At 46.2% G+C, this 14,064-nt stretch overlaps 1 protein-coding gene across 2 annotated transcripts; it reads left to right on the forward strand.

Moving 5' to 3' along the window:
* Nucleotides 1-500: 500 nt before the first annotated feature.
* Tada1 (transcriptional adaptor 1) lies at nt 501-13,685 on the forward strand. Of its 2 annotated transcripts, none has more exons than XM_060364625.1 (8): nt 501-748; nt 3,493-3,584; nt 3,795-3,860; nt 6,995-7,092; nt 8,661-8,870; nt 10,016-10,167; nt 11,881-12,018; nt 12,603-12,811. In XM_060364625.1, the coding sequence occupies exons 1-8, from the start codon at nt 675-677 to the stop codon at nt 12,664-12,666; spliced, it is 894 nt and encodes a 297-aa protein (XP_060220608.1). In that variant the 5' UTR covers nt 501-674; the 3' UTR covers nt 12,667-12,811. The 2 variants fall into 2 exon arrangements, with proteins under 2 accessions (XP_060220608.1, XP_021511957.1); XM_021656282.2 differs by having other exon boundaries at nt 503-748; nt 11,881-12,043; nt 12,603-13,685.
* The last annotated feature ends 379 nt before the right edge of the window (nt 13,686-14,064 follow it).

A 14,064-nucleotide genomic window follows, 5' to 3' on the forward strand; every position in this document is an offset into this window, starting at 1 on the left:
AAACTCAAAACCAAAACAAACAAACAAACAAACAAACAAACAAACAAACAAACAAACAACTCAGAGAGAGGGAGAGAAACAACACAAGAGAACTTGCATTTCGCAAATATTGAATGATCAGGACTTGAATAACTTAAATCCTCCCTTCAGGGAACTTTTACGTTTTAGTGGAAGGAGTGAGAAAACATGATAAAGCAACCAAACTCACAATAACTGGTGAGCACTCAGCCAAAAAAAAAAAAAAAAAAAAATCAGGACAAGAGAATAAATTAGATATCTCCGCGGGAGCTCTTCCTTCGGGAAGGGCGGCGTGGGAATTCAGAGCGGATCTGTCAGTCAGAGCGGGGCGGGGCGGGCGGGGCGGGGCGGGGCAGCGCTGCAGAGGCCGCCGCGGGCGGGCGTAGGCTGGGCACGCGCCCAACTAGGTGAAGTGGATCACGTGACCCGAGGGGCGGGCCTTGGAGAACGGAGTTTGGCTGGGCGCTTTCCCGACGGTCAGACGGGCGGAGCCGAGAACCAAACAAACGAGAGGGCTCCCGAGCGGCCGGGGGCGGGGCCCACGAGCGTTGCCGAGCCTTCGAGTCCCGAGCGCAGGGCCTTCCGCCGAGTTGATCTTTCGGTTGCTGGTCGCCGTGGGCCGCGCGGCCTAAGGTCGGGCTGAGACGCGCGCTGCAATGGCGACCTTTGTGAGCGAGCTGGAGGCGGCCAAGAAGAACTTGAGCGAGGCGCTGGGGGACAACGTGAAACAGTAAGAACCCCGGGGACCGGCCTCCGGGCCTGCGCGTGGGTGTGGCCGTCGCCCGGGGCTGCCGTAGTAGTCCTGTTCTCGGCTCTCCCTGCCTCCCGGAGGCCCGAGGCGCCTCGCGGCCGCCGCGCCTCCTCTGCGGCTCCGGGCCGGGACTCGAGGCGCTGGAGGACGGGCCTCCCGGGCGCCCCAGAGCCCGGTGATGTCCTCGTGGGGCGGGAGCAGCGCCCTGGACACCCGGGAGCCGGCGGAGCTGGGGCGCTCCGGGGCGGGGTCCCTGGAGGGCTTCCCGGAGGCGAAAGCCTCCGTCGCTCCTGGGCCAGCCGGGATGCGTTGAGAAGCGATTTGAAAGCGGGTTCCGAGGGCAGACAGACCCCGGGTGAAGCGGGTCACCCCACACCACATTATCCGCAGGGGAAGGCAGCCGAGTCGGCCATAGGATGCCTTTTCTAGCACTCTGTACATACTATCTAATCCTCAAAACTGTGAGATCGCCACTGTTTACTCCCATTTGATAGACAGGACACCGACACCCAGAGATACTGCTTCTTCCCCCAGAAGAGCCCCGGCCGGGGATGGGACCAAGGCTTCTGGTTCCCGCCGTGTGATGCTTTCCTGGGGTTGTAAAGGACCCCAGGCGCCCAGCCGGACTGTCAGCGGCGACTGGACAGTGACAGCCCTTTCAGCGGTAGCCTTCTGAGGCTGGAGGAGGTGCCTTGGTCTTTTGGGGAACTTCAACTCTGGCAAACCAATAGTTCCTGGCGTCGGTGTAGAAAAGATTGGCAAGAGCAGCCAGTGAAGAAAGGCTGGTTAATAGAAAGGCTCTCAAGAAGGTGCACCCAAGAGCATGGATGGCGGGCTTCTCACCGGAGCCCCGCTTTAATAAAAGGCTTGAAAAAAATTATGATTTGTAAATCTTAAGCACTGGAGTTAAAAGAGATGCCCAGGGAAGGGACAAGACAATAACCCTTGTGTGGCATGGGTTTCTGGGTGTCTTAGCACATGCATTTCTGTCTTGTTACACCTAAGAATTTTGTATCACCCCCCCCCTTCTCTTTTTGCTGATGAGTTGGACGGGCTTATGGTCTGGTAAAGTAAAACCAGGAGCCATTAAAGTTGCACAAGGGGTCTCTGTGGCGATGACTAGAAAATTGCAGGTTTACAGCCTGGTGAGAAGAGGCCTTAGGCAGATATTGGTAGTTGCATTTGGAAGTTTTGATTTCAACTGGCGAGAGGTTTCAGGCTGACTGGGGTGAGGGGCTCTTTTTCCTTTTAAGTTTGTAATGTTGTCACTCAGATCATCCTGCCCCAAGACCTTCAAACCAAGCTTTAGGGGCAACCAAATAGTATCACGAAGGATCCTCTGCCTTGCGAGGAGGAAATTAAGTGTAAAAATTATTTACTAGGTAAAAATGACTGCTTTTGCCTTCATTAGAACGGCTTTATGCTTTATGAGTGGCATTTAAAAAGCAAGTTTTAGAAATCACATGAGGACACTTGTCTCATTTTCTATACACAGTGCTCCCAGGGTTTTGGAAGTGAACGGTGTGGGGCTAAGCCTGCAGCACGTGGCCTGTGAGGGACACAGCTTTACCTCTGGTTAGGTGCTGTACCCCGCCAGGATCACAGAGTGAAGTCCGTGCTGACAGAAATTTGAAATTAGCACCATTCCTATCCATTCGTAAAGGCCAAAGCTCACTGTGATGTGGACCAAATATGGGCACTGAATCTACATTTTCCGGATTTATAACGTGAAATCCACAGGTCTCTGTGCAGGGGACACAGTTAATGATGCCGTATGGAACTGACCTCCATTTCTGTCTCCAGTCTTTGTTCATTGTAAGAACTGAGCCTTGGTTGAGCTTGTTTTTCTCTCATGTTTTCCTCCTAAGCAGTTTGCTTTGCATTGTCCATCATGACCATTTAAATGTGATCCTTGAACATGGGTAAATCAAGCTTCCATAGAGCCCATGGCTGTGAATTGTTTGCTGTTTACCCAGTGGTCCAAATGCTAAAACCACAGACCTTCTATTTCTCATCTCTGGGAATATTTTCTTAGGTGCTTTGAAAGTCAGTTTTTCTGCTGATTAGAGTAAAACTTGAGCTTACCTGAAGGGAAGCATGGCGCATGGAGTAAGTATCGGTGGCCACTTTTTTCCCCATGAAGCGTGCACATTTAGGGGTGAAGGGCCCATGTAGGGTTCTGGAGGGCAGCCTTGAAGGCAGCTGTGAGAAGGGAAGGCACAGATGTGCCTGTCCCGAGTTGGCCCTGAGGCCGCGCCAGCCTCCTTTTAGGGAGAAAGGATGTCTCTTGTTGGTCTTCTGCCTCTTGGGTGTGTTCATTTGCTAGGCCTGCTGTGACAAAGTGTCATAGGCCTGTTGCTTAAACTGCAGAAAATCATACTCTTGCAGCTGCGGGGATTGTAAATCCAAGGCCGGTGTGTTGGAGGGTGGGTTTCTTCTGGGGCTCTCCTGCGACCTCTGTGCAGGCAGGAGTCTGGAGTGTCTGTCCCTTTCTGCAGTGCTGGCTAGGCACACTGGAGTCACTCAAGTCTCATCCTCACCCGGGTATATCTTTATATAGGCTCTGCCTGGAGCCACATGCCGAGAGACTGGGTCTTCCACAGAGGAACTCGGGGAGGCCTCATCCCTCAGCCACGGACACTGGGTTTTATAAAACTGTCTTCTCTGGAAGCCGGGGCAGAGGCAAAAGTGTGTGGGTGCTAATGTCATGTCTCCTTCTGCAGATACTGGGCCAACTTAAAGCTGTGGTTCAAGCAGAAGATCAGCAAAGAGGAGTTCGACCTTGAGGCTCACAGGCTCCTCACACAGGACAACGGTAGTTCCTCCCTCCCCCAAGCGTCCCCAGATTGCCAAAAAGTCCTTTTGGTTTTGATGGTGTGTAAGATAATCTTGACAGCATTGGTTTAAAACATTAATTGTAAAGAATGGTAGGGAGAGAGGGACCGTTTAAAGGATTTACAGGCTAGTCGGATATTTTTCTAACTTTGAAAGTACTCTGACGTGTGACGCCCTTCCTTCTTTGCAGTCCACTCTCACAATGATTTCCTCCTGGCCATCCTCACACGCTGTCAGATTTTGGTCTCCACACCAGGTAAGGGAGTGGGAATGTTTTCAGAGTGGATCACTTGGCAGGGCTGGGTAGCACAGGGACTTAACTGCCTCTATCAGACACTCAGGCTTGCAAAGGAGATGTTCCCCGAGTTATCCAGAGGACGCTAGGTCCCAGGAGAGGGCCTTCAGGAGACACAGGCTGAGCGTTAGGTGATGAGAAGTCACAGGGTAGCCCGCGGAAGGAGGTCAGAGCTCAGTGTCTGCCAGCCTGTGGGCGGGAAGGCAGTGATCTGAAAAACGCCCCTCACTTTAAAGCCGCCCTGGGCCTTGTGAGAGGCTGAGGCTTACGCAGTTCCTGCCGCTGCAGATTAAGTCAGGATGATTCAAGCCAGGGTGATTCTGAATATCTTAAAAGGCAGGCAGGAAGTGCCTGGTGTTCTGTGTTATCCCTTCCCACTTTTTGTTTTTATTCTTTTTAATTACAAGCCTGTGGGTGTGTCTGTGTACAGGCGAATACAGTTACAAGTGTCACATGCCCTGCAGCTGGAGTGACCGTTGGGAGTCACCCGACGTGGGCGCTGGGAACTGAGCCCAGGGCCTCTGCAAGAGCAACAGCTGCTCTTGACTGCTGCGTTGGCGCTCCGGCCTCTGTATTATACCTCATAATGACTGTTCGAGAGAGAATTCAAGGAAGATCTTAGCATGACATTCTCTGAGAGAAGCTGTTGCTGCTGAGGTGATGGGTAGTGGAGGTTCTTCGGAAAGGTTGGCCCTAGTGCGGAGGCGGCTCTCTTACCTTCACCACTGCCTCACACCACAGTTCTGCACAGTGCCGGGCTTCCGGTGTCCTGACTTCAGTGCACGTTAACCCTCCCCTCAGCCCCAAACACCTCATGTACATATTTTAAAAAAAGAACATTAGAAACTTTTGGAGGAGTTCTTCTTTGAAGTTCTTATTTCAGAAATATTTTTCCAAGGGTGATTTTTGTTTTTTAATTAAACACTGTGTTCCTAGTACTAAAAATCAAAAGATCAGCACAGACCACTTTTGGTAGAGGCCGCTCCTGGCTAGAGCACTGCATCCCAATGCATTCACTGCTGTGTTCTCTTCTGATGGCGAGTGATCCGTCGTCCCTCATTGTCGACTGACCCTGTCTCTGAATGTGCTAGTGTTAGTGTCTGTCTCTTTGTCTTATTTACTCTGTGTTCTTTGGGAGTTCCTCAGCATTCCCAGGCTTTCTGTTTAATATATTCTCGGATTCAGCAGCCTTGATAGCATTTTCTTCTTGTTTGACGGATATATGTGTTTTCACACTTTTCTTAGATACCAGATGGATATGTGTCAGTCTTTTTACTTTTCCTATCTAGAACATCTATGCATGTTTAGTTGGCTGTTTTTTGTTGTTGTTTTTTTTTTTTTTTTCTAATCTTGTGCTCTCGTTTGGATGTGGTTTGCTACCCATGGGCTGGGTACTTGTGTCTTAGGTTTCTGTGTGGGTGGTGGTGAGGTGGGGGACGTTCTTAGGCAAGAGTAGCCATCTTTGGAAGCAAGATTAGATTAACATATTGTGGTGCTCCTGATTGTTTGGATTTCCCCTTTCAGATGCACAGTTTGGCTGCACAGAGCTCCTGAGTTTCTTTTGGGGGAGGTGGGGCAGTATGCCAAAGTTTGCTGTGCATCCCAGGCTGGTCTTGAGCTTAGAATCATTCTGCCTAGTGCAGTGCTGGGATCATGTGCCACCATGCCTCATTACTGCTGAGCGTGAGAGAGTAAGCAGGGTGTCATAAAAACATGCCAGACCCCTGATTATCTTCCTGTGTGGTCATGTGACACCCCCCCCCCCATCTTGCATGTGTTTCTTCCATTGCAAATATTTCATATTACCAAATATGATGAAGTGCCTATTTGGTGCTGTCCTTATCCTTTCAAGAATGTAGCAGAAACCTGTGGCCATTCGCTTTAGAGTGAGCCGACAGAGGACCAGCCGTTAGTAGGAGCATCTGCTGAAAGCTTTGTTCAGGAAGCCAGCATCCACGCTGCCTACCATAGCAGGCACCAGAGATAGTGAGTGTGGTGTGAGAACTGCCCCTCCCTCCTCACCAGCTCATGTGTTACATGTTCCCTGCTGTGTGGGCCCCGTGCCGAGCTGCGAGCAGAGCTGCTTTGTGGCTGCGTCTGCACAGAGCCTGCACATGGTTCGGCACTTCACCATTGCCGATCCATATTCTTAATTCCTGAACTGGGAGTGCCGCTTGTTAAAAATGATTTCTTCTATTGTTTGAGAATTTCATAATGCATATAGGGTATTTTGGTTAAGTCTACCTCTGCCGCGTTTTTATTTCATAGTGAGCCTAGTCCATGGAAGTTTTGAGCATAGACCTTGCATTGAAAGTGACTTTTTGGCCTTTTGTCTGCTAAGCCTCCTCTGCTTGTCCATTGCCTGTCTTTGCAGAGTTGCAGCCTCCATGGCTAAACTCTGTAAGTCATTACCTTGTTCATCCATCTTGGAACTTGTTGAGACTAAGTTTCTTTATTTCTTGCGGGTGTATATCATTTGCCTTCCTGTCATTTTTAGCCAGGTTTTGAAAAAGAGATAAATACATGTATTCAGTTCACCAACTTGGGCTACAATGCTCAACCCCCCCCCCCCCCTTCGTTACTTAAAAATATCCAGCTGGGGCAATGGAAGCATGAAGACCTGAGTTTGATCCTCTAGACTCTCGGTTAAAGAGAGCACCAGCAGCACCAGCCTGTGATCTCTTTGCTGGAGAGGCAAAGGGAAGGAGCTTGCTGGCTACCTAGCACAGCCCATACCCAGCTCCAGCTTCAGTGAGAGGGCCCCATCGTAAGAAATAGGTGGAGAAGTGACCGAGGAAAATTCTGGCCATTGACCTTTGGCCTCTGCACACATTAAAAAGTAAAAGTTTGCTTTCCTCAAAAATAATTTTGGTTTTAGTTAGAAAACAATGTTATTTGAGAGAATTTATCATTTTACTTATAAAGAAGTAGAAAGAAAAGATTCAGGTTTGAGCTTCCTTATTTGTTTTCAGCATCCGAGTAATCCATGCTTTTTATTCCCGGGAGGGGGGGTGGGGTGGGGTGGGTTAGCTGTTGTCATTTCTACTCTGGTTAAAAATGTCTTTTCACTGTGCCTGTTGTTTTCTGTCTCATAGAGGGTGCTGGATCTTTGCCCTGGACAGGGGGCTCTGCAGCCAAGCCTGGAAAACCGAAGGGCAAGAAAAAGCTTTCTTCTGTTCGTCAAAAATTTGATGTAGGTCATCCTCCAATAGATCCCAACAACTGTGCGCTTACGAGCTACTGTGATAAAGTAGCTGTGAATTTTTCGGGGCAAGGGTTACCGAGACAGGGTTTTTCTGAGTAGCCCTGGCTATCCTGGAACTCGCTTTGTAGACCAGGCTGGCCTTGAACCCAGATCATCCTGCCTCTGCCTTCCTGAGTTCTGGGACTAAAGGCATGTCTCACCACACATGGCTAAGCAGTTGTGGTTTTACATATTCCCAGTAGAGCTGAAAAAAAAAAAAGATTTAGGAAGAAAAGTCTTCAGAGATTATAAATGTCTTCCTGTCAGTGTTTGCACATACATGTCATTAGCACCACAGAGTTCCCACAGGTTGGTTGGAAGCTGAGCATGTGCTCTCTCCTCAGGCATCTCTGAGATGAAACACGTCTGGTCACGGCCTAGCCAGGAGCCTCTGGTAGGCTTCTGTTGATGTTTGGCTGTGCTCTGAGACCTTAAAGATCAGTATAGAGACTGAGGCATTTGGCGATAACACTTGTAAACCTTTTGGGATGTATGTTTTTCTGTAGGAAAAGTTTTCCAAAAGTTTCTCATCCTAGGCTTGCCTGCTCCGTGCTTTATGTCAGTAACACTCAGGCATGCTCAGCCTCACTGCCTGTAGAGGCGTACCTGGTGTGAAGTGTGTAGGATATGGCAGAGCTTTATGCTTAGGAAATGGGAAAATGCCGATACCGTTTTTATACTATATACATGGATCGCTGCCTCCTCTGCAAAATCAGAGTTCTCTGGAACAACTGTCCTGGTAATGGCGGAGTATAAGAATTTCATAGGAATGCTGAAAGTTTTACAAACAAAGGTTGAATATTTCAGATCATGCCTTAGGCTGTATTAGGAATATAAGCAAACAGTCATAATAAAGAGGTGCCCCTGTCTTCAGAATGTTTGTTAGAGCTATCATTTCATTCATTAGCCTTTCTTTATATATCCTAACTGAAGCATTAATTATGTTTATACTTTCAGAATATACTTAAAGTTCTGTGACTTTCTGAATATAGTTCTATGTTGTCTCTTCCGATTGTTATTTTTAGCATAAGGCCATACATTTTTGTAACCACCAAGGTATAATAAACGACCACTGAGTATAATAAATGGCTAATCGGGGCATGAAGGTACACACCTGTAATTCCAGCTGTGGGAGGCTGAGGCAGTATTATGATCTTGAGGCCTGTCTAGGTTATTGTGTATAGCGCAAGACTTTCCAAAAAGAAAACTACAAACCGCTGTTTACACAGGCACTGTTCTCTGTAACTCATCATCATGTAACGGTGTGAACCATGATCATTTGTGCATGATTTACTTTTTGTAGTTTTGGTTGTGAGCCTAACCTTTCATGGCTGAGCTGTCTACAGCCCATGATTTGCATTTTCACTTTAGAAATTTTAATACCCTTATGTTGTTGTAAAGGTATTTAATACCCTTTGGTTGTCTTACTGTGTAGATCCCCAAGTCCAGTAGATGGGTTTCTTTTGTTTGTGTTTCATTGCTATTGAAGTGAATACTTTGGATGTTTCCTTCCTTAGCATAGGTTTCAGCCTCAGAACCCCCTTTCTGGAGCTCAGCAGTTTGTGGCAAAGGATCCCCAGGATGATGATGATTTGAAACTTTGTTCACACACGATGATGCTTCCCACACGAGGTCAGCTTGAAGGACGAATGATTGTGACTGCCTATGAGCACGGGCTGGACAATGTCACCGAGGAAGCTGTTTCTGCAGTTGTCTATGCTGTGGAGGTTGGTTTGCTGTCGGTCAAAGTAACTACAGACAATTGGGATGAGAGTGTGTGTGTGTGTATGTGTGTGTGTGTGTGTGTGTGTGTGTGTGTGTGTGTGTATGTGTGTGTTTGAAGCTGATAGTGACAGGAACTGAATGCCACTGTCGTCACCGAAGGAGAAACACTTCACATTTCCCAACCGAAGAACTGCCTTTAGTGGACAGGCATCTCAGAAAGGTTCCTTGCAGCATCCATACATCTGCTTGCCTCTTGGTTTAATTTGTCAGCACAGGAAAGTTTTTTAAGGGCAAAAAAGAAATGTGCATCTGCAGTGGCTTAGGTCATGTGTGTTTGAGGCTGCATTTATGGTGTCAGTCTGGGTATTGGAACAGTGGCTCGCTCAGCCCACTGCTTCAATCGTCTCTCTTAGTTACTTGATAGAATGCACGTTGCCCCAATACCAGACAGTATGCAAGTAACTAGAAATCACTTTCTGGGTCTCATTTTCCTCGTAGACACTTCTGAGACAATAGTTGCCTCATGGCATTAGAAACATTAAATGAAAACTCATTAAATTACACAAGGATATCTTGATAGAAGATAGTTATAAGTGAACTGCCTGGCCTGGTCCTGGCTCTCCTGTGCTAACATACTCCAGCTCTAATGTACTTGGGAAAAGAATTTGAGTAGACACAAATGTCTACTTGTTGCAGTGTTCTGTAACAAGAGCTTTTGAGGGCCAAAGCTCTTGCAGTGATTTGATAACCACTGAATACTAGATCTTAAGCCAAATTTCTAAGTCATTGGCCTTTAACTAACAAAACTTACTTTACCAAAAATCATTTCTGAGAAGCAAAAGGAAATGCCCGTGGAGTGGAAGGAGCCCTTGCCTCCATGTGAGGCCCAGGTGATGTTCAGTCTCCAGCACTGCAAACTGAGAAACAAGGTCCACTGGAGAGAAAAGCACGGCCTGTAGAACAGCCTCTTTAAGGAGAGCTGTGTGAGGAAGCGCCCGTCTCTCCTGTTCCCTCTGCATTGGCACAGCCTCTTTCAAGAGCATTTCTGTCATTCTGCACCTCTACCTAAATGCGGCAAGCATTTGACAGTGGAAGCTTTATACTTTGCTTTTGCAGAGTTCTTGCTATTTTTCTTTTGTTTTTACAGAATCACCTCAAAGATATCCTGACTTCAGTTGTGTCGAGAAGGAAAGCTTACCGGGTACGAGATGGCCATTTTAAATACGCCTTTGGTAGTAATGTGACCCCACAGCCGTACCTGAAGAATAGTGTGGTGGCTTACAACAACCTGGTTGAGGGGTGAGTGGCTTCCTGTCTCCTGTTCTCACCCTTTGCTGCTTGGTTACTGACCTGATGTGCTGGGCTATTAAAGAATCAGTTATTGCATTTCTGCAAGATTCAAGTACCTTTGACATCAACACTATTATTTCTTAAGCTACATGCTTTATATTTTTTGGTACTTTTTTTTTTTTAATCAGAGGTGATTGTTTAATTTGATTGCTTCTCACTTTCTGAAGTGAAATTGGGTAGCTCCTCAGGTAATCTTTCCTCCTGGTGGCCTCTTGCCTGGTCAGGAGGTGGTGTGCTCTCAGCTAGAAGTATGGCCTAAGCCTGATTCTTTTGATGGTGAGAGGAGGAGGAGGACGAGGAGGGGGAGGGGGAGGGGGAGGGATAGATGTTCATGTCCTCATCTGACTCTTGTAGCTGTAGCTCAAGGTTGTGGCTTATGCCCATGTCTTCTAGTTGTTCTCAGGGTCCTGTTGTTCTGTAGCCCCAGTCCGCTCAGGGCTCCCAAGGCCATCTTGGCTTCTAAATCACCCTTTTATGGTTGGCTCAGATTACTTTTATCCATTCTGCCTCCCCCTCAAAATTTACTGTTACCTTTAACTATTTGGGGAAGAAATACTGATCTAGTTTTCTTGTGGTCACCTTGGGGACTGAACTTCCCCTAGATGTTGGGTTTTGTTGTCTGGTTACCTGACTCGTGGAGGATGGAAGGAAAGAGGTGACAATAATACAAAGTCAAAGAAAATATTTGCGATTGGGAGAGCTGAAAGGAGTGACAGTGGGGAAAATAACAGAAGGAGGGCAGGTGTAAGGGGAAGTGACAGCCATGGAAGAGATGCTTCCATAAGGCCCTGGAGACATTGTGATGAGTATCATCTTTAATGGGGTCCATGTTAGGTTTCTACTTATGCTACCCAGACACAATAAATGTGATATTACCCAGACCTCATTTAGACAGATCTGTTTGGTATTGTTTCATATTTAAGTCATTCTCTAGGGAAGAATGAAAAAAGTATTTCCTTGGAGTAGGGGGTGTTGGGAGTTGCCTCTGACATGGCACTGCCCTGGCGCCCTCCATCCTTCATCCCAGTCCCAGGGAGCTGGTTCTCTTGTGGGGGCGGCGTTTGTCGAATGCTTTGAATCTACAGTTGTTGCCCCACTCTTTGCTCTACCTGCTCGTATCCTCCTGTAGTTACTCACTCCATTGATGGAAAAGCCCTGCCCGACTTCTCAGCCTGTCTTCTCTTTGGCCTCTGATTTGGGAAGTTGGCAAGATCTGGGTGACTCTCTTATACTCCCATTTTGCTGCTTTTTGCAGTGTGTCATGCTGCTTTTCTTGATGTTTATTTTTTTAAGCTTGCTATCAGTAAAATTTGCCTTCTCCATAATTTTTTTCCAATTTCATATTCCTTTTGTTTGTCTTGTTTTTTCTTTCCAAACTGGAAACTCTGTAGGAGCAGGAAACAATTTGGTTCAGAATCCCGAGCTAAATAAATATATTAGTATTATAAGAGGAAGCTGTAAATATGGCCACGTTGTGTTGTTTCCAGCCTGATACCTGGAGACTTCTGAAAATCAAAATCTTGGACTCTTTCTATTTGCAGTGGTGGGTTTCTGATTCATTTAAGCATATCAAAACAGGATGTTACAGCAAGCTATGCTATTCTAGGTGTTCACTAGATCTCCATTGTAAGTGCTGAGAATGTTTTGTTAAAACTTTTCCAGCCCTCCAGCCTTTGCTGCTCCCTGTGCCAGTCAGAACCCAGCTTCTCACCCACATCCTGACGATGCTGAACAGCAGGCGGCATTCCTGTTGGCATGCTCCGGCAACACACTACCTGCTTCTTTGCCTCCAGTGAACATGTATGACCTTTTTGAAGCTTTGCAGGTATTTTTTTGGCTCCTTAAGGTTTACCTGGATTTCTTGGTACATTAATGACCCTGAATCTACAAATATACTTTTTCACTTTTTTACTTTATTCTTTTTATGGCCAACAGTAGTAGCCCCATTTTAAAATCACAAAATCCTGTAATTCTTCCTAATTTATCTCATCCTCTGCTTATTAAAACAAACAAAAATCCCATCCCAAATAATTCTATAGTTCTTTAAGTTTTGAATTGTTATCATGTACATGCATGTGGGCGCAATGTGTCATGGGTTGCGTGTGGTCAGAGGACAACTTTGTGGGGTCATTTCTTTCCTTCCACCTTTATGTATCTGAGTTCTAGGGGTTGGACTCTTGTAATCAGGCTTGCATGGCAATTATCTTTTACCTGCTGATGTCCCACAGACACGTTTAGTTTTCTTACTATCTGACTTGGATTTGCTTAGGTGATCATAGGTATGTAAGTCAGGAGAATTTTTTTTAATGCAAGTTGTATTTTTGAATGATGGAGAAATAAGTCCACTGAAGTACAACAGTAAACATGTAATTTTCAAATCCCAGGTCCACAGGGAAGTCATTCCTACACATACTGTGTATGCCCTTAACATTGAAAGGGTCATCATGAAGCTCTGGCATCCCAACCACGAGGAGCTGCAACAGGACAGAGTCCACCGCCAGCGCTTGGCAGCGAAAGAAGGACTTCTGCTCTGCTAAATTAGAACTTGAAGATTTGGGATCATCACTAAGTTAACTGGTTCCTGAAAATGGAACGCTTTTGCGTCCACATTTCAAAACTGAAGTGTATAGTGTATGTATAACCTTTCCTATGGAAATGTGACATTGAGTGCATTTTGTGTTGCTACTGTGAAGCCATTAATATATGTGACTGATAGACCTACCTGTGTGTCTCTGTGTCCCCAGATAAAGGAGCAAACATTGTGCGGTGCCTGGATAGGGATATTAAGTCAGCTGAGGTGTAGAACCTCTGCTCTGCTGGTAAGCTAGGTGACATCCTAGAATAAAGATGCTATTGTAGCTCAGTCCCCATGATTAGCAGGACTGTGTTCAGTGATGTGTGTTCTGTATTGGGCAGTTTAAAAGCTGCCTTTCCTGAAGAACTGTACTCTGCATATTGGTGGAATAACCTAGTGTTAGTCAGAACCCTTTAGTGACTAGTTAGCAGCTAGGGATGTTACCAAGCAACCCAGTTTCACTCTAGAGAACAGGATCTGGAGATGTGGTTCTTTCTTTGCATTTATTACTCTAGTCCAATTCTTAGAATGCAGTTATCCTTAGTGTTCTCTTGTAATTCAGTTGTTTTAGCAGTAGTGTCCAAAGGCGGATAAGCTTGTTAATCCCATAGAATATTTTCATGAATCTTAGAAACTCATTTTCCTATTTCTACGTCTGTTTTGCCCTTTCAAGTGGTACTGTGAGCTCACAGTTGACAGTGTTACTGGTAACCAACTTGTTTTAAAGCTATGTTGCTTTTCATTCATGTAGTATTGATGGATAAGTTAGGTGTATAGATGGGTTTTCAGAGGCCAAAACAGTAAGTACATGTTTTTTTTTGGTGTTCCTGTATCTGGATCTGTGGATTTGATTTTGTATTTTAAATGTGACAAATAAACATTTTGGGAGAAATTCTGTTTATTCAAATAAGCAGGTAAGGATATTATCGTCCACAAAAACTGAAGTCCAGCCATATGAGATTTTGGCTCAAACACTAAAAGAATGTACCAAAGGCAGGTTCCTGAAGGTCTGCATTTAGTAGTATGTAGCCTAAAATAAAAATAAATAAAACAGCGAAAACTGTTCTTGGCACAAACCTTTTAGGCAGTCAGGTGGGTGACATAAAAAACTCGTAGGGGTTGGAAGGGTTTGGAGGGATAGGCACACTCTGCGGGTATGTGAAAGGCCCCCGGGATGTGTGTGTACATTCTCCTGAATTCACAGAGGAAGCTCTAAGCGGGAAACTTCCCTGGCCGATACTCAGTGACCTTTCCAGTGGGACCAGAGCTCC

The sequence above is a fragment of the Meriones unguiculatus genome, chromosome 11 (genome assembly GCF_030254825.1).
Source record: "Meriones unguiculatus strain TT.TT164.6M chromosome 11, Bangor_MerUng_6.1, whole genome shotgun sequence".
NCBI lineage: Eukaryota > Metazoa > Chordata > Mammalia > Rodentia > Muridae > Meriones > Meriones unguiculatus.